General features: G+C 36.5%; 1 protein-coding gene across 3 annotated transcripts in view; it reads left to right on the top strand.

The window, feature by feature from the left end:
* Positions 1 to 20744, top strand: part of RAPGEF2 (Rap guanine nucleotide exchange factor 2) — a 185207-nt gene that overhangs the window by 120188 nt on the left and 44275 nt on the right. For all 3 annotated transcript variants that reach the window (XM_034064593.1, XM_034064592.1, XM_031048724.2), the window contains one exon: positions 17086 to 17217. In XM_034064593.1, coding sequence (XP_033920484.1) covers positions 17086 to 17217 — 132 coding nt within the window. The remainder of the gene's footprint in view (positions 1 to 17085; positions 17218 to 20744) is intronic.

Here is a 20744-nt window from a genome sequence, read left to right as displayed (position 1 = left end):
ATCTGTAAAATACTTCCATACTTGAAAGGTTTACAAGTTGTCTGTAAAATCAGTGAAATATCGAAAGATAACTGCACGTGATTTAACAATATGAGCGTTAGGAACTATGATTTCTAATTTCTGAACTAGAACTTGATAAACAAACTATGTTCAGACCATCATCTCTGGAATAATGAATGATGTTGGCACTGGAAACTCTTAAGTATAATTCATTTAAGCTTATTTAAAGTTTGTTTTTCTTCAGCTATTTTAGGTATTTTTTTATTCCTTAGTGTATTCTAGGCTTTAAATTGCTACAAATTGGTTCTTAACAGCATCCTTGATGTTTGAAAAGCTGAACTAATTTTATGAACCCTTTCATGAATACGCAGTGCCGTGATTTTCATCTGAATGTAATAGATATGCACTTTTCAGGATCTCAGGATTATTTTATTAAAGTCCGATTTAGATTTTTGATACCTTAGTTGCAACAGCAGATGCATAACCAGACTATTAATTCTTTTCACTTACTATTATGAATGCATTCTTGTTATCATTCTGTGCATTTAAAAATTAATAGAAGTAATACTAGTAGAAAGAAAAAAAACCCCTTGATTGCAGGGTATTTCAGGAATTCATGCAGGTGAGGTTAATACTGAAGCAGTGTTTCCAGTGTTCTTATTGCTAGTGGATGAAAAGTACTACGGACTGTGAAGACCCTACTTGATAAGTGTAGTTAATGTTAAGGATTTGACAAAAATGACATTAATTTCTCAAGATTTACCTTTGATGAAAGAACCATGCACCTACCATATTGTAATTAAGAGAGCTTGGTAGCTGTGGTGCTAGAGAAGGGTGGGATGTCCCTGCATGTCTGCAGGAGTTTTAAGATTCTAACCTCTGCGTACTTAATCTGTCAATCTGCTACTGAAATGTAACTGCACTCGTATGGTATCCCAGTGCTGGCTGGTTGGTGGTTCTTCCAATTTTGTCGGCTTGCCAGTAGTGTTTTTACTGTTCGTTTTGAGATGGTGATGATTCAGCTGAGAGCCCGAGGGAAAATAAACTCTACTGGAGGGGTCCCTGCTCAGTGGGTTGCTTGTGAAAGTTGATCGTATGCCCAGGAGCTGGAATTTAAGAGTGTTTGTCATTCCTTCCCAAACCTGTATTTGTATGGTGATACTAGAAGGGCAGATAAAGGACAACAGATTGCAATGCTTTTCTGTGGGTAATGCTGAACGTAAATTGCCTCATGTTAACATAGCACCTGACCCATATAGTGCTGCTACTTAGTCCCTAATACAACTGAGACACAGCAGTGGAGATGAGCTATTGACTTTTTTCTTTTTTTCTTGGAAAAGATGAAGGATTACAGTCAATTACATTTGGTGAAATAACTGGAATATAGGATGAAATTTTGTTTAAGTGTTGCTTATAATTTACACTTGTGATGCTGGACTTGCTTCTTAGGCTGATGCAGTATAGAAGTATGCAAGAATGTGGATCTAGCCTTTGGCTGAATGCCCTTACCCGTCTTTTTAGGTTGGTATTACTGCAGATGTAAAGTATTTAGCTAATCTGGCATTCTCTACTTAGCCTAACCTTAAGCTGGTCAAAAAGCTAAAAATAAGGGCAGCAGTCTTCTGTGATCCATGGTCTCCATTGCAAATGCTGGAGCACAAAATCCGAGAATGTTTAGTTCCCTTTCTACGAAAAGTGAAAGATTTTCCTTACTGAGGGAGCAGTCTGATCATAAAGCTTGGGCTGGCTAGTTTTCTGACCTTTCCTGAGTCCTGTGTTTAGGCAGGCAGATTAATGTCTCTTATAATATGCCATTTCTACAAAAGCCTGTCTCGAATGCCTTAAAGAAGCATACGGTAGTTTGACCTGCTGCAAATTCCATAGTTCCTGTGCTTTGCGGTCCCTATGCAGGTTAGTGGGTGGAGTGTGAGTGCCCCTCCTTCAAATCAGAAGGGCTTTCTGATTTTTCCTTACATGTTGCCCAAGTTCCAGTTTAGTGACAACTGTAAACAGCAGTAGATATCTCTGAACTATTTGACATAGAGTGAAGTTTTTTGCCTTGAATATGAAGATGATTGTGACTCTCTACAGTCAAATATATGCATACCTCCATGGCATTTGCAGTTTGTAAGGGAGATGACACTTCTCCTTTGGACCTGGAATATGAAAACTGGTTTAACGACAGCCTTCTCTTTCAGTCTCAGCTTTTTAGCTTAAATCAGCAGCCAACTGCATTTAAAAAACAGAAGAAAAACATGTGAATTAGGATGCAAAGAAATGCTAAGTATTATGTTAGAGCTGCATTTAGTATCTGTTAATAAGCTAACAAATGCTACAACAATGTAAAATGGAGCTCCGTGTAGCACTTGTAACTTTCTACCTGCAGATGACTTGTTTCAACTGAACCAGAGTTGGCTGGAGACCAACATGCTGATATTTGGTAGCGGTAATGCATCTCATGGTTACAGTTACCTGATCTTCAGAGCCGTATGGACAACCAGGAGCCACATATTAAACCCAGACAATAGCCCAGTGGTCAAATTCCTCAACCTGTGATTTCTTTCACTCAGTCTATAAATATTGCCACATTTTATCTGAGTGCAGCCTGTCAGCTTGCTTGCTGACAAGCACAGGCGCTGTGCGCTGGGTCATTTGGACACACCAGCTGGGTAGGATTTATTAGTTTGTAGCTTGACTCCAAACTGTGACTTTGCAAGTAAGAAAAATGGATTAAAGCTGCTTCTTTTTTCTCCTCTGAAGAATGATTTCATAAAAATGACGTCGTGCTATTTTGTAGGTCTGCTCCCTTTGTGTATTTAGTCATGTTGGCTTGCTTTATGGTTAAAAATAGGCTTTTACTGTTCTGTGCTGCTGTTACCCCTGCAGAGCCAGGAGAATGCAAACTGGGTTGTGCTCTTAGGACTCCATCCAGAGCATTGTTTCTTAAATGCCTATCTGCTGTTGCATGCATGCCAACCTAAGGAATACTGTGGCGTTACATTAGTGTCAGGAAGGTGGGTCAGATCATCTAATGTGGAATGATTTGAAAGGGCATGGTAATGCCTGAGAGAGAGAATATGGCTGCAGAATTAGACCATAAATTTAATATTGGTAGTGGGATTGATGGCTTAAAAATGGGGTGATGAAGGACGTTGTACTGGAGGGGGAGGAGGGGGAGGGAGAATCCTTTACAGATTTTTGGGAAATTTAAACTGAATTGTGGGAATTATTTCTTAGTTAGCTGTATTTTAGCTTTGCTGAACCATCATCACTGTTCTCATTTTAACCCAACCTGACTTGTTTTTTTTTCTCGTATGTAAGTAGTTGAAAGTTCTTCAAAGCCTGCATTGTACATTGTCTGCCTCTGCTGTTTCCCCATTCAAGGTACAGCTTGACCTCTAAATCTTAATGTAGTCATGATAACAAGCTAAGAAAATAAAATATTCCAAATACTTGGCAGGCAATAGCTCGTTACTCTTCTAGATTGCTCAGGAAAGAGCCAGATGTCAGACTTGGATGTATCTCCCTGGTGTGCTTGCCTTTTCAGTTTTGCCCCACATCACCAGTGGATTTTTTAGTTAGGTTTTTGGCCTTTGAATTAGCAGCTGACTGTAGAGGGATTTTGTTTGAAAGATCCATAAATAATATAGAAGATCTTTTTTTCCGTTGTCCTTGCTTTTAAGGAGCCACGAGGAAAAGGAAATGCATGAATTTATGGATTTCAGAGCCTTTGGAAAGTGTCCTACTTAAATAATTAACTTTGCATCTGGAAATGGTGGTCCACTGAATTTTTTTTAAGGCAACAGGGAAGACTCGTACTGATTCTTTTAGAAGTGAAGCTGTTCATAGCTGTAGGAGCAGAATGAAAAGCAAACTAAAATTAAAGCATTGTTACTTTCTGTTAATAACTGTAGGAGTTGGGATGCTAAGTGTTCCCCTCCTTACCTGTTGGTGTGTGACTTCTGTGGTCTGACTTCAGGAGTTTCTGTCCTGTTCAGTCTTGCTTGTTCTCAAAATGGTCAGCTCTTTTAGTTGATAATGTTTTTTTTTCAGCTTCATGGGAACACGACTGATTTCTTGCAATTCAAGGAAAAGGATTTCAGATATTTCTGTTCAGCAGAGGTCCAAGGTCCCCAACTACAGCTGCTGTTCCTAAACAAATGGATACTAAAGCACACTTTCACAAACAGTGGCATGCATGTCAGCAGTAGTATACAGAAAATCTCGTTACCTGCCTCTTTCCTGTCGAAGGAAGAGGTTGTTTAGACAGCTAAATGTCACTCCTACACCTGCCACTTCCACTAGTGTTGTACATTCTTATTTTTTCTCTGATGATGGTACCCAGGGAAAACTAAATTTAGGTATTACAGGGTTAGAGTAATATGATTGTTTTGTTTTCAAGTGGAGGTTCAGTGTTCCAGCTGGGGTTTTATTCATTAAGCACACAGAAGTAGCATGTTTAATGCAGTAAATAACCATCTACCCCTTATGTAAAAGAAATGAACCTTCTTAATCTCTGGCACCACAGAGTGTTATAGCAAAGACTGTTCTAGTGCTGTCATAAATAAGCAGTTAAGTTTTGACTCTCAAATTTTCTGGTTATTGCAAGGTGACCTTGTGCAGTAGGTGATGCCCGTGCACACATCCCAAGTCTCTATAGCTTATATTCTGGTAGGTGGGAGAAAAAAAGATGAAGTTCACTAATTATATCTGTAGAACAGTCTTCCAGTATTGGTCCTAGTATTTCTAGTCGATTTCTATGCTGTTTGTTTTTCTACAGTTTTTCAATCTGTGATGTAAAATCTCTTCCTAAATATGTTTCATGGTGTCAGTAGAATGTAGAAGTTGCTACATGGATTGTGTTTTTTAGTATGCTGTTGACCAAAGACAGGAAAATGAGGGATGATTTAAACTCTTATTGCACACCTGCAAAGACAAAGATACGTTGCGGGAAATCACATCTGAATGTCAGCATTTTAAGCAGAATAATGTGGTTCAGTTGATGCTGTCTCCTTGCTCTAAAGCAGCCTTGGTTTTAGCGGGCTCCCTATCAGGTCTTGTTTTACTTATCTTTCGAATATATTGTTGTGGACATTTGTAGCAATTAGGTGATTTGGAAAAGGGGGTGAGGAAGGGAGGGCTCATTGAGCTTAGTATCTGAAATTACAGTTTTGAATAACTGCCACATAGACTACAGAGAAAAGCTCTGCAGGTTGTTTCAGAATTAAATGGAAATTTTATTAATATAAAAGATGGTTCTGTGTTGATCAGTGTTAGTAATTTTAAGTGGCTTTGCACAGGTGCTGCTGCACCGTGCTCCAGAATTTAGGGGACATCTTTGTGCTTCCTAAAGACTCTGATGAAATGGCAAAAAATGGTCCTTTACATTTTCCCTTCATATGATTACAGTGAGCACACACAAGTAGGTCATTTGCCTAAACTAGTAAATATGTAGTAGTTCAAAGAAGTTGGAAACTTGTTCTGTGGGACAGAATGGAAACTCTAGAGTTATTAGGAATGCATGATACCACATAGAGCTTGTGTCAGTGTGAACGATCTTCATTAATTTTCTTTGGCTACCATGTGAGGGAAAATGTGAAATACTGAGCAAGCAAAGCTGAGGAGTTTTACAGCAACATCCACTGCTGTTATATTGCCACGGCATGAGTACAGTTGCACTTTCAAAACTCATAAAATAAGTAATAGAGTTGTTTAGCTGCTAGCATGTTAGTACAACATTAAAAATAGATAAGGTAAAATCAGACTATTTTAAGATTTTTGCAACATTGGTCACTTATAAAGGGAAATACCTGCAGTTTTAAAATATTTTGAGTTGCCTTGTTGCTGTGCTGTTTTTACATTATCCAGAAAAACAGTGAGATACTACCTTCATTACTCTATAATGCAAATACAAAACCTATTAGCATTTTCTCAGAAGTACTATTTATAAACTTTAAGATGTTCTTAAGTAACACTTCTTTTAAAGCTTGCCTTATTTTGAAAATAACGTCCCTATGTTTCAGCAAAATTATTTGCCTCTTCTTTGGACCAGCACTTCAAAATATTTGTTGTTTTTAAATGCTCACTATTCCGCAATTAGCAATCTGAAACCAATGATTATGGTAATACACATTTTGGACTTATTTTGGGTTGAATGCTACAATCAGAACATTCTTTAAAACAAGGCTTAGCAAGTGCCCTGATGTCTATTTGTGTGTCGAGGTACACATCTTGTAATATTGCAGTTCTTCAATTTACCTTTTTTTTTTTTTTTTACTTGGGATGAAGCAGAGTGTGCATCTTTCATTGTCAGACAAGGAAAAAGAAGGAAACTTCCACTGTAGAGCAAGTACATAGAGCAAATACATGATTTCATATTTGGAACCAGTTATTAGCTGAGAATTATGCATTTCTCTCCTTCTGCTTAAGTTAATGAAAACCAAAGTCGTCGTATTGGGAAAGAACCACTCACTTTTCTCGTTAACTATTCCTTGATACTACAACGCAAAGATAATCCTTTAGTTAAAGCTCCAAGGATAGCATTGACATGGCTGCAGCCATCAGACTTCAAACAAAATTTTCCATCAATTGCTTCTGAATAGTCATGTCTTTTTAAATTTTCATCACATTTCTTTCAATTAATGTGGTATTTTTGTGGAGGTAAGACTCAGTAGAAAAAAGAAAATTGCTCGGTTTTGCATCTGTCCATGGCAACTCCCTGCATATTTATATCTTTAAAAATCATTTTCCTTGGAAGTATACATAATACTTAGGTCTTTACTAAGAAGCTACCAATAAGAAACTCTAAAATGTTACTATGTTAATCATGTTGTTTTTTGTCTTTTTTTCCTCCTTTGATTAGTCGGCTTCTGAATGACACCAGATTTATCTGTTTGAAGGAGTGACATGGATCTGGAAGTGATTTTCTGGGTCAGTGCCATTAAACACTGTTGTACAGCACATTCGTAGCTTCATTTAGCTTTGGTTTGAAAGCCTTCTCTAACACAGTTATTGTGGAGTCTGCTTTTGAGACTCTCTGTGGTTTATTAGGTAGCAGTGTTCTTTCAGCTTGACACTGACTTGACATTCATTGCCTTTTATTAGAAATACTTTTTTCCTCCTTCCTATTTCTTGATAGTGATCATACCCTCTCTCAGCTCAGGCTAAATAAGCTGTGCTTCTCTTGCACTTTATCAAATACTAGTTTTTCTTCTGTTAATCCTGATAGTTCTCTGACTATCCGCATTGCTTTAAGTCCATCTTTATTGAAAACATGAAGCTGGGAATGTGTTTAACATTTCCAAATACGGTCTCTGCTGGGGCCATGGGGAAGAGCCCAGAATTTCTGTATTTCTGTATGATGAGTGCTGTGATCTCATTGGGTTCTCCTGCTGCTGCATCACCTGAACAGTTCAGTCACTTTCTGATAAGCTGATACACTGAAAGTCTTATTGCAGTAATTTTTGACAGATAAGTTCCCAGGTTCTTGGTTTTTGTTTCAAAATGCATGCTCTCACATCTTCGCATACTGTACTGTATTTCTTTAACTGCAAGTAGCAGTGAACGTATGCTCACAGAAGAGTGTCCTGCTCATCCGCTGTACTAACAGTGATACAAGCAAGATTTACCAGCACGTTGTGGCTTTCTTTTTTTTTTTTTTCCCCTCCACTTTGCAAGAGGGGAATTTTAAGATCTTTCCTATACCTATCATTTTTCATATACCATCTTTAAAAAATAAACATCACTTGGTAGCTCTTAATTTTTTTTTAATTCCTTTTACTATTAAAAGTTCAGTGCAGTAAAATTCAGTGTTCCAGTTTAGTAGTACTCTGCAGTAATTCAGTTTAAACAGCTGCAGTTCAAGACTAAGAGTATCCCCTCATGAGTGTCTGAAAAACTTAAGTAAGCTTAGTTAGATTGGCTAGAGTGCTATACCCATGAAATGAAATATTCAATGATTGGATATAAAACAAAAAGGCAACACATGGTGTAAAAGCACCCTACTGTTGGAGGCTTCAACACTTTGAACTGTATACATATCACAGGTCTTTGGTGTAACCATTTAAAATGTGTGCAGTATAGATGTTTTCATGTTTGGGCTAGACTCTTTACTTGTCTGTAGTGGTTTTCAATCCTGAGTGGTGCTTTAAAGCTGAAAATAAAATGTGAATGCAGGTGCTACCAGTTTTATCCCTGCTGGTGTAATTACTCTTCAGCATCCCCTGTGTCCACCTGGTAGATTTGTGTAAACCCAAATTGAGTCTGTACATGAGGTATACGTGAGCATCCCCTTATTTTTTAAAATGTTCTATGGGATTTAAAACATCTCACTTAAAATGTCTCAATTCACATTTCCTGTAAACATATGTGGCTGCATAAAGTGTTCTTGAACTTTTTTTGCTTTTACATCCTTAGGCATAAATCTTTTGTCTGGTTTCCTGTGGAAGCAAAGTTTCTGATCAGATTCTCTGTTCCTTCCTCTCTCACAGTTTCTTGTAACAGGCCAAAGAGTTCAAAATTTAACCTTATAAGCCTCCAGAAGTCCTGAAACTAGAACATTCAGTTTCCAGCCCAGCAGTAGTTCTCAGCATACTAAACACCCGAATAGCCACAAGAGGAAGTATTTAGAAATATCTAACTGTGGGAAAAGCATCAACTAGAACATGCATTATGTTAATATGAAAATCAGTTATTCCCAAGAGAGATCTCTGCAAAACCAGGCTTTATTATTATTGTTATTATTATTATTATTTTGTCTTCCAAGTCTATTGGTATTAAATAATGGGGAGTTTTTACTGAAGTTCAGTGGTTGAGCTCTATTTTCTGCACTCCTACCCTAGAGATATTCCAGAAGTCAATTGAAATGCCTCAGAATGGTCTTTCCTTCAGCCTGAATGGCAATGGTCATTGTGTGCCTGTCCCTAGTTGTCAGTTTTCATCATGTGTGTTTCCACAATACTTATTCCCTTCCCAATTTTATTCAGTGTCTTTGGGAAGTTGCTAATTTGTATGCTGGTGTAGGCTGTGCAGGCTCTGTTAAAGCTCTAAATGCAAGTGCTTGGTGGGATAGTGGCACACTACCAAGAGTGATATGTTAGGTTCTTGTAAATGTGCAGACATAATACACTGCAACAGAGATTTTGCTTTTCATAGTAGTTGAAAGTGACGAAGAATGGGATCTGATCTAAATCTGATCACTTTATGAAACAAACCAAACTGGTTAATGTAAAATACCAGATACTTAATGAAGAAAGAGGAGGAAGACCTGAAAATCCTGCATGTTCACTTCTGCAAGGCTTCACTTCTGCTGCACTATTTGGGAAAATTTTTAGCAGACTATGGTTCTCCTTGTGGTTAATGTCATCAGAGATTTGTCAGTACTTAGATGCTTACCTACAGTCAGAACAGTTGTAGAACAGTCTCTTTAGTTTGATCCCTGGAGCAGAACTGCTCTAACTTTCAAGCCGTCACAGATCCCATGTTGTAAAAGTTGCCCAGTGAAGAAGTTACACTTTCTCCAGGTGTTTTCTGACTGAGGCAGATTTCTGAGTAAAGTTCTAAATAAAAATATTCTGACCTTGCAGGTTTGTTCTGTTCCTTGTAAATATATTATAATGGTTTGAGTTCAGAATTTCGAACAACTGAGAAGAGCTTTGGAGAACTGTTTAGAAGGATTTAGTTCAGTTTAGTGTGATTTAGTTCAAATACATTCTGCATTTTTTTCGTTTCTATTCTTGGTTCATAGGCACTGTAAATACCTGTATGATGAAATTCCCAACTCCCTTTTTTAATTTTTATACATAATTTGAGTTGTTGCCAATACATTGGCATCTGTGTTTGCTCAAGGAATAATGTTTATGTCAGATTTCCTGAAGAAGACACTTTTGAATATAAAATGCAGCATTGAACCTGTGACACAAACATTGCCAAAGAAAGAGCAGCTAACCGATCTAGTCCTACAATAGAAAAGTTAAATAACGATGGGTGTGTGTCAGGAGCGCATTTCATACTTTTCCATTGAAAAAGGTTGCCCCTGAGAGCTTTCATTAATTCCCCAGGCACCCACTTAAATTTCTTCACCTCTGTCCCTCTGCAGAAGTCAATAATCCTTCAAGCAAAGGATAATTACATTCGATGCATGAAATGCTCATAGGATTAGCTGCTGAGAGCTATGAGATGTACAGTAAGTGGCAGTTGTTGTGTGTTTTGGGAAACAAAATGAAGTTACTGTGTGCTCGCTCTGCCTCAGTCTTTCCCTGAGACCAGCAGCTCATGTTGTATTAGCTTAAACCTCTAAATAGTTTGGGGGGGGCTACCTATAGCAAAGTATGGGTGGAGGAAAATATGAAGAGCTTGCCAGAAAAGAACCTTATCACTTGTATTTTTGTTAAAGGTATTCTGCTGTGGGCTTTGTATATAAACAACTGTTGTAACAGCAATAGTACCCAAATGCACTGTTTTCAGAATATGGGTTGTGTTTTGTGTTGTAATCAAGATGAAGAATGTTTTTAAGAGTAGGTCTTCATGAAATTTGAGCCATGGTTTCTCATAAACATGTCTATTTGAGGAAAGTTTGGAGATTCACAATAAGATACTATTGTATAAAGTGATTGATATAGAGAAGACATAATTCAAGTTGGAAGGTTTTTATTTCACTCTTGCTTGAGTTTTCAGAGAAAATGCATAGATAGTCCTGATGTTTTCCATCCCACCTCGAAGTACAAGGAAATCCTGCTTCCATGGGAAGTGCATTCTAAGTTGAACTGTATATAGTTTAAACTTTTATTTAAAATTTAACTCTGCACTGAACATATCAGGCTGCATCATGTCTGTAGACTGAATCAATATGAATTACTTTATTATTCTGTAATTACTTACATTGACTGCTGTGTTTTAAATCAGTGAACCATTAAAATGTTTTTCTTGATGTCTCTCTTGGTTAGCAAAAGAATTATGTTGAAATAACATGTTGATAAATACCCACCATTATTAGAAGTATTTTTTCCTTCAGTCATTAAATAACATAAATCTGGGTGTATTCTTAAAGCACATACAACAGACTTGCAAGCATTTAATATAAAAATGAGCATTTATATATCTATATCTATATAAAATAGTGAAATAAAATGTTACTGAATTTATAGGATACTGAAGAATACTAGGTTGGTGATCAACAGTCTTATAGTGCAATTAAATTACAATTACTATCTTGGTGAGGAAAAAAGTGGGAAAGACTAAGGCATAGTATTTATTATATTTGGCTGCTTTTGCTCTTCCTATGAAAACATACAGAATACCAAAATAGCTTTGTTCTAATTTACTTATTTAGATTTGTTGGACTGTCATCTATAAAAGAAATAAACAGCTTTTGGTTTTAATTATGTTGGGTTTTACCATATTATTAGTTGAGTGGTACTATAGAATATGCACTTGGATGCATGTGGTTAGAGGCTGAAGAATCAGTGTTTGCTTGCATTTCTTTAATTTCAGAAAGTGGAAATAGAGGCTATAAAGGTGATATTTTGTGTTGTCTTAAGTCTATTGTACTTGCTTGGCCTGTTTCAGTGGCACTTAGTTACTTATGTGATCATTCGTTGTGAAATGCACAGCAGTGTTACACCTTTGCTCCCTTTAATTACATCGTTATGCAGATACACTTCAGTCACTTTGCAGGCTTGATAAATACTTCATAAAGTGCTGACTGGCCTTCAGTAGAAAATGTTGTTTGTAAAATACTTATTGTTTGCTCTAAAATTAGTGGTATATTGGAACTCTTCAACCAGAATTCCTCTTGTATTTTAGAATTCAATTATTGTGTCCATCTTTCCCATTGTTGCTTTTATATTTGTTTTCACATATTAATTACATTTAAAAAACAAACCAAACAACCCCCTTCACAACAACAACAAAAATAAAGCCTAACTATGGAGGAATACTTTTTAAATAAAGAAAAGTTTGGCATAATTTTGCTGATTTTTTTTTCTGTTTTCCTAACTTTTTATGCTTTTTTATATTTAATTTCTTGTCCAGTAAATATGCTGAAAATATAGTCTGTTTTTAAAATGCTGTTAGAGGAGGAGAAGCCGAAGGATTTCTTGAGTTGCAGTAGAGACTGTTTTTTGTTGTACAGAAAGACACGCTGTAGGGCAGGAGAAAATCAAGATGTTCTTAAAATAGGAGGAACATATTCAGAGCAAAGTAATTGTTAACTTTGCATGCATAAAGTGGTGACTCACTTTGAGGGTGGAAGTAATAAAATGCTGCTTTTAAGATAGGAAGATGTGATAAGACTGTATTGTACAGTTCAAAATGGAGATAAGTCTTTGTCCTTTAGTTTCACATAATTGTTTAAGTTTTCATTTGTTTCAAGGTTTTCAAGAAGTAAAAACTTGGAGTTCTGAGATGTACTGTTTTTCCTCTTGTTTCTATCCATGTGCGTAAACTGTTTAAATGCGTGTATACACACGTGCTTCTTGCTTAAAAAGAACTACATGTATTTTTATAAAATGCTGTTTTGACCTCTGTCAAATTAAAGTTAGGTCTTTGGTGTTATCTGTTTTACCAGCTTGTGTTTTGTATTAAAAGCTTCTGTTCCCATGTTATACATCATTAGATCTGTGTGTATGCAGCTGTAATGTTTCTTACTTGTGAAGGTTATCCTGAAAACGGGTTATCAGGACAGCTATCTGACCTTTATAATGATTACTAATTATTTCATGGAATGTACATATAATGTATTTTGAAACTGTATTTTCTTAAGAGCAAATCATGCATTAATTTGTCTGAATTACCCTTCTATGTTTTTACTGTCTCCTCGTCCTTTCTGATGCTGTGACTCCCAAGTGTTGAGTTATAAAGTTCAGAAGTACTGTAGTTGCTTCTGGCTTCAGCAAAGCTGTGGTTTATTGTTGCAGAAAACTAAATGCTTGTTATGTAAAAAGTACAAATTGGTTTTGATCCTTAGTACTTTGAATGACTCCTTAAAACCAGTCATCATTTAATGAAAATGGTAAACAAGTTTAACATGGCTCTTCTGTTCTGATGCCATTTGTGTTGTCATCAGTCTGTGATACGTGATGTTACTGAGGCAAAGGGTATGTGTTTAGATTTTCTCATATTGCTGCATGGTCTGGAGGATAAAGGATGTGCAAGATTTAGCCTATATGCACTTTAAAACAGTGCATGAAAACCTTTGTTTTTGTTTTTATACTAAATACTAAAGTTAGTGTTGAACTGTTAAATGGAATGAAAGCTGAATACAGGCATAGAAAACTTGTAACAAAGTGAAATTCAGTTGCAAGGCAAATATACCTGTTGTGGTGAAATTAGCTGTCATGTCTTTCTTGAAAGTAGAGTTTCTTTCAGTGGGTACAGTCATGTGATTTCATTATGGTATCTTTTTTAATAGTGTTCCACTGCAAGTAAGAAATAGGATGTAAATATCATGGTTTGGGGTAGACACCTTTGTGATGGTTGGTGGCACTACTGAGGTTGTTGAATGTTGTATTTTATTCTTGTTCTGCACACCTAAAACTATTTACCAAACATTGTGCTCCTTGAATGACAAGTGTAGCCTGTATTAGGTTTGCCTGGCAAGGTTTTGATAGCAGGGGATACAAGGGGTAGCTTCTGTGAGAAGCTGCCAGAAGTTTCCCCTATGTCCAATAGAGCCAATGCCAGCTTGCTCCAAGACAGACACAGTTTGTTGTAATGCTGGAGCAGTTCATGAAGAACTGCATCATGTGGGAAGGATCCATACTGGAGAAGTTCATGAAGAACTGTTGCTTGTGGGAGGCACCCCATGTCAGAGCAGGGGAGAGCGGGAGGAGTCCTCCCCCTTGGGAGGAAGGGGCAGCATAGGCAACATGTAATGAACTGACCAAATCCCCATTCCCTGTTCCACTGCACTGCTCAGGGAAAGGAGGCAGAAAAAATTGGGAGTGAAGATAAACCCAGGAAGAAGGGAAGGGTTGATGAAAGGGTTTTCATAAGGTTTGGTTTTCTTTCTTATTATCTTACTCTTATTTGATTAGTAATAAACTGATTTCCCAAGTCCTTTTTGCCTGTGAGGGTAATTGTTGAGTGATCTTTCCCTGTCCATATCTTGACCTATGAGCCTTTCATTATGTATTCTCTCCCCTGTCCAGCTGCATAGGGGAGAGAGAGTGCAGCTTTGGTGGGCATGCCGCATCCAGCCAGGGTCAATCACCACACACAAAAGACTTAATAAGCACATGTGGTTTTTCATGTCATCCATGCTTTATTTTTTTCCCCTGTTGTGTACAGCTCTGTATGTGAAATGTTTTAAATAGCAGTTTGTGACTAAGATAGAAATGTGTGTATTTCTCACACGCACTTTTCACTAAGCTCATTATTTAAATGTTTCAGCTTACTTAATTTTTGTAATTTTTCTGTTCCTCACACAACTTCTCACCTTAACTTACTGGGGGTGGGACAATCAAAGTGGATGCTGCTGTCGGGCATGTAGCACAGAGACTTAGTATTCTGCAAAGATGTGAGCATGTGCTTTCTGCTTGTAAGTAGTCCTATTTGATTAGGATCAAAGTGGCTAGTTAAGTTGCCTTAAGTAAAATGCCTGCTTCTGATATTGTGCTGTCACCACTTGGCAAGTCCAGCTCATGCAGTGTGGCTTTGACTTGAGGAGTTATTCTAAAACCAGTAATAACCAAACATTCAGCTGATCGTCTACAGCTAAGAAAGAGAAGTCTTGCTTTTATTAGCAATGTATTGAATCAGTTATTGTGGAATCTCTGCCTCTTCCTATTGCTGTGTAATAACAAAGTATAAATTTTTGCTGTTCATTTAAAACACTAGTTGCAGTCATTATGTTAAACATAGTTTGACTTAATTTTTTGGATTTGCTTTGATGTGAGGTTCGTAAGAATTGTTATTGCATTGACAAAAAATAAATGTAATTGTTAATGATATGGAGATATTTTCAGGGCACTATGGAAAATTTGGCTTGGTGCAAGACTTTCTTGATATGCATCTCCCTATGGAGTTAATATTTATTTGTGATTATAAAGTAATTACTTTATAAAATGTAAACCCCTTGAAATACTGTACCTTTGCAAGCTACCATTAAATGTGTGAATCTTAAATGATTTGTACATGTACCTTAAAATAATATGTAGGATTTCTACTTAGAAATTAGCCTGGAGTGCTTTAAGAGATTGTACTTCTGGGATTAGTCATTGACACATTGCAAAAGCTGTGATGGTTCACTTACTATGCATTCTGCCTACAAAATGTACACTTATTTGTAGAATGGCTCAAATAATGATAAAAAATTGATGTAGAGGCTTGAATATCAGTATACTTTTAATTTTTGTGATAATTCAAATTTACGGGTTGGAAAGGGAAGTAGCATTAGTAGTCTGCCGCTATCCTAATGCAGATACTATTCTAAGCAGGTACTGTGACTAATATACTCCTTAATGCTGTATTTTCTCCTTTTGGTATATCATCATCAGTGGTGAGCATAACCAGATTTTTCTGGAGGCAGCATCCACAGCTACATGTGTTAGACTATTGCTTTTGTTAATTGCCCACCCTTTGTTGATTAGTATATGAAGGTCAACTCTAGCTCTTTGCTTACTGAAGCTTTTTAGGGTTATTAATGTCTGGTTCCTGGTTTTATCTCCTCTTTTGTGAAATTTTAAGAAAGAATTGTGTAAAATGTAGCCATTTTTTGCTGTCAGTGTTGCAGTCATTACTACACTGGTACAGTGTAATAAGGAAGGAATAATTTCCAGGTGTGCTAGAATGTAGGAAATGCCAGTCAGTTTAAATAAGACTAGGGTTTCCAATTGTCTGCTTTCACCACAAGTCCTAAAGCCAAGGTTCTTTTAGGGCATGTTCCATAAACAAACAAATGTAAACCAGGCAAACAGCAGTAAAATCATTCAGTATCTTTATTTGTATAGAGCTAATAATTTCCTCAAGCACACTGTCTTGTAATTTGCAGATTTCTTTTCTCCTAACCTGTTACACTAATCGACGACTTACATCTTAATACTGAATGAGGTCTTATTTTCATTTCAATCGAGGGAGAAAGGTAATAGTGCTAAGGTAGCATTCGTAACTGACATGGGTGAATACACTTTGCGTGACATTCCTGGTACAAACACACTCTGTAGAGAGAATCTACCTTGCCTGAGCTGAAACAACTAAAAATGAAATTACTGAGGAAAGGTGTTTTTTTTTTTTTTATTATTGAAGCCTTTATTGCATACCAAACTTGGTACATTAATATACTTTCATTAACTAGTGGTGAGATGTAAGCTTCTTAAGGAAGCTCTTAGGAAGAGGAGCAATTTGCCCCTTAAATAGCATTTACATATTTCTTCAGACAGCAAATACCTTACTTTATCCAAATTCACTTTGCAGTCCGACAGTGTTTACTTAAAACACTTTCCTGGCAGCTGTGTGCATAAAGCAGTAGTAAAAATATACATCACAAATCTTGGTCCATCAAATAGATTGTCTGGATTTATCCTTCAGCACTGTGTGTAAGCAAACGCATTTCCGGATTTTAGTTCTTTGCAGTTGTGTCAGTCTTCCCACATTTCCTATTTGGCATCCTATTATTTCTCTCAAAGTATAACAGATAGGTCAGTGGCTTGGACCTTACTTGCCTCTACTTTAACTTCAGAGGCAAAGGAGTTAGCCAAGCCCAAAACAGTGCTTGTATACTTGCTGTTACAGGAAGCCACTGATATTGAAACTAGTACAATATTTATCAGCACTTTAATTCTGTCAAAACCCATAGCAAGATACTGAAGAGTTTTGGTATAAGGGTGATTGCTTCACTGTTGTTTGTCCTCAGATACATGTATTTTAAAAATCTTGTATTTGCAGCAATTTGATGGTATTTTGCTGACCTCTGCATGAATTAAAAAACCTGCAAAACTCAAAATTTAACGCAGCATTCTCAAGCCCCATTAGTTTTCTTAATTTATTTGGTATTGGCACAGAGTAAAGTGTGATATAAATTTATATTAATTCCTTTTGCTGTGTTATTTACCTCAAATTGTAATGATGCTTTTTCTGCTCCACCTATAGCTTCCTGCAGATTTCACAAAGCTGCACCTTACTGACAGTCTCCACCCACAGGTGACCCACGTTTCATCTAGTCACTCAGGATGTAGCATCACTAGTGATTCAGGAAGCAGCAGCCTTTCTGATATCTACCAGGTAAGACTGGAATGGATACTGATGTGAAGTGCAAATGCCAACAGTTTTGACATTTATAGCTAAACCCTGCGCTATTGTCTGTTCTCAGTTTTTTTTGTCTGAAGAACCACTCAACAGACTTGAAAAGATCTAATTTTTATCCGAATTGTAAGAATTTCAAGATTTTATTATGCATGGGTTCTGAGGGAACTGGTGGATAAAGTTGTTCAGTCACTATCACCATATTTGAGAAGTCTTGGCAGTCTGGTCAGGTCCTGGCTTTAAAATGAAAGAGAGAAGATTTAGATTAGGTATTAGGAAGAAATTATTTATTATGAGGGTGGTGAGACAGTAGAACAGGTTGCCCAGAGAAGTTGTGTCTGTCCCATCTCTGGAAGTGTTCAGGACCAGGTTGGATGGGGCTTTGAGCAACCTGGTCTAATGGAAGGTATCCCTGACCATGGCAGGGGGATTGGAACTAGATGACCTTTAAGGTCCTTTTCAACCCAAACCACTTTATGATTCTGTGTTTGAAAACTTGGCAAATAATCTGCAGCACAGTGACATAGCTTGTGTCGCTGTAGTTTGTCAGGATATGAGTTGGCAATGTAGAGAGATAGCATTTTGCAATGTATCGGGATTGTGCTTGATGACTTTTTTTTCTTGTAATTTGTGATATTTGGATGAAAAAATCTTCCTGAACATTAGTATAGACAGCCAGTGTGGCCTCTCCAGCAGATGTCTCTGGTGAGACCTAGGAGGTGAAGTGGTTCAGTTCCTGACTCTAGCACTTCAATTTGTCTTTCTCTGATTTGCCATGCATATAACAGCAACTGTGGTGTTTACAGGTCAGAATTTCAAAACTATAGGTTTAGGACTTTGTCATGTCAGGGGCTTTTCTTCCTGATGCTGTATTTTACAGTTCTTAGATGTGTTGGCTTCAAAATAGAGAACCTCTTCAGTGTCAAGGAGAAAGCAATACACAGCAGCTTGTGCTGGTCGGACTTGAGCGGCATATTCCAGTTTTCCCACCTTGTAGAGATCTGATGCCAACCCCTCAGTAGTGCTTTCTCCCCTGCCTGTTATGAGAAAGATGGGGACATTGAACTGGTGACACTTACTTCAAATTGTTTTTCTGAGGGGGCTTCTCATTGTTAAGTTCTGTGCTCTTCATTTGGAACAGCTTGAGTTTGGAGGTTTGCCATGAAACTGATCCAGAGGGTGTTCTAGAGCACTTGGTGGTATGTGTGCTTCCTCTAAATATAAATTGGAAAAAAAAATAAAATTAAATAAAATTAGGAAGTCTCCATCCTTCACTTAGTGTACACACTTTTTGCAATGTCAGAGGAGGATTTGCCCTGATAGGAAATACAGCAATCTGTTATTCTGAAAAAAAAAAGAATCAAATCTAATTAAAATGTTGTTCTGTCAAAATGCTAATAAAAAATTAACAAGACCACTTCTACATGAAGTATTGTTTACTAAAAGAAGAATAATGTTTGTTTGGGGTACTTAAAAATGCAAATTTAATGGCAAATTGCCATTTTAACAATGGGGAAAGCATCATTTATATGAACACATACAAGTTCAGTTGTAAGCATATTTGTAGCATGCAGCTTGTATCAGGGAATAAGCTTGTAGGCTTTTCTGTGGAAGAAGAGAGGCTATAAAAAGGTCCCAGTTCAATTTAGACAGTAATTGCAGTAATGCAAAGGTTTATTTTTGTGAAAAATGTCAAAGCAATTGAATACTTTAGACATAGCGTATGCCAGTCAAGTACGTTTGTCAGAATTTGTTCTAAAGAGAGGACGATTACTTTGAAGGAGGAGTCAGGTTTATACTGTGAGGGTGAAGACGATGTAAAATCAGCTTTGTTCTTCAAGTGTTACAGATTTTCATACCTTTCATTCCAAAGACCTTAACATAAAAATAACAAGTATCTCTAGAGACACAGTTGTAGGTGGCATGTAGTTATAGTTATACAGCTACTAGCTAGATAAGTTGAAAATAGTTTTTTTTGCAAAGATTTTCAGCAAAACTTTCATAACTGTGCAAAAAGATCACTAAGTTTTTGGGAAATTCAAACAGTTGTACAGTTCTGTACATTTGTACAGAAACTTCAGAGAAATACGTTCAACCTGGTGTATGATTCCTGTGATAAATTTTGTTTGCAATAATGGAATCAACAGAATAGTGGGTATTTAGAGAGAGTTAATGGTTTTCTGAAGTATTTACCTGGAATCTTTTACTTCTAAAGTATTCTTTTGAATTTAATTTTAAAATATTCCATTCCTGTCAATCTTAAGTATTATCTAGTTTTTGCAATTTGTATACTATTAATACCTCATTTAAAGATGTCTTGAAGATGTATTGACAACTTTGTAATTGTACAATGTCAAAATAATTGTTAAATAACCAATGCCCGTGTCAACATCAAGAAATATGAGAATGTATTGTGGAATGTAACCCTATGTTTCTGTGTTAGTACACATATTTAAAGAAAATTAATTGACAAGTGCAGATGTGGAAACTGATAAGGTTCTTAAATGGTTGAACTTAACCAAATGGTACCAATTGTTGTTTCACATAATGATTTCTGTTACTGGGGTAAATCATTAATTTCTGACTTCAGTTTCAGTCATTGAGGAATGTAATGTAGCAGCATTAAGTTAGGTTAAAGTACTGACAAAAAAAGCCAGCAACAAAATAAAATAGCTGCAGTTTGAATTCAAGTCAAGGACTAAATAAACTGAAATACTTTATGAAACCAAGAGATTGATTCAGTCATTCTCTCTCAATTGTTTGCTTTTTAATTCTCTCATATATGTTCATTGAGAAACAGTAAGCCATAACCCGGTCATCTACATGCCATTTTTTTACTTCAAATTTAGTAAAACTTAGGCAAAGCTCATTGTTGTTTTTCCTCTAATTCTTATGATCTGTATATAATAGTATTTTTCTGTTCAGTAGGGTGGACTTCTGTTATTATGGCTAAGTAGGCAACAAAGATTTAGAAAGATTGCCATCTTATCTTGCAGTTGATAAATAAAATATTTTTTTTGGTTATACCATTAATTAGATCTTTACTGGTGAATTCTGAGGTAATAATATGTCATGTTTTGCAGCTAAGTAAGTTTTAGTTCTGTAGCCTTAAAAACAGCTGTTTGCAGTGAAACTGTGTTCGTGGCCTTTTAAGATTTTTTTTTAATAAATCATGAAGCTGAATCTTCAGATGCTTTCAGCGTTGAGCTGAGAATATTTCCTTTTAAATATTAATGCTGTAACTATATTTGTTTATCAAATGTTGCACATGAAAGAACTCCTTTTAGGATAGGAACAGCTTAGCAAAATAAAATAAGCCTTGATGTTTATCCCACCCAAGTTTCAAAAATATTTCAGGTGCCAATTAGGAAGATCCTAAAGTGTTGTTACTTTTATTTTAGGAAATAAATTGATAAAGTGACTAACTCTGTAATGTACCTGTAGAGGAAGGGGATGCTGGATGTTAATAGATCGTGTGCTGGCTTGTTTTGCCAAGAACAATACTT

Source organism: Melopsittacus undulatus, chromosome 7 (assembly GCF_012275295.1).
Source record: "Melopsittacus undulatus isolate bMelUnd1 chromosome 7, bMelUnd1.mat.Z, whole genome shotgun sequence".
Taxonomy (NCBI): Eukaryota; Metazoa; Chordata; class Aves; order Psittaciformes; family Psittaculidae; genus Melopsittacus; species Melopsittacus undulatus.
Note: the sequence above shows the minus strand (reverse complement) of the source record. Positions and strands in the feature narration are given on the sequence as shown.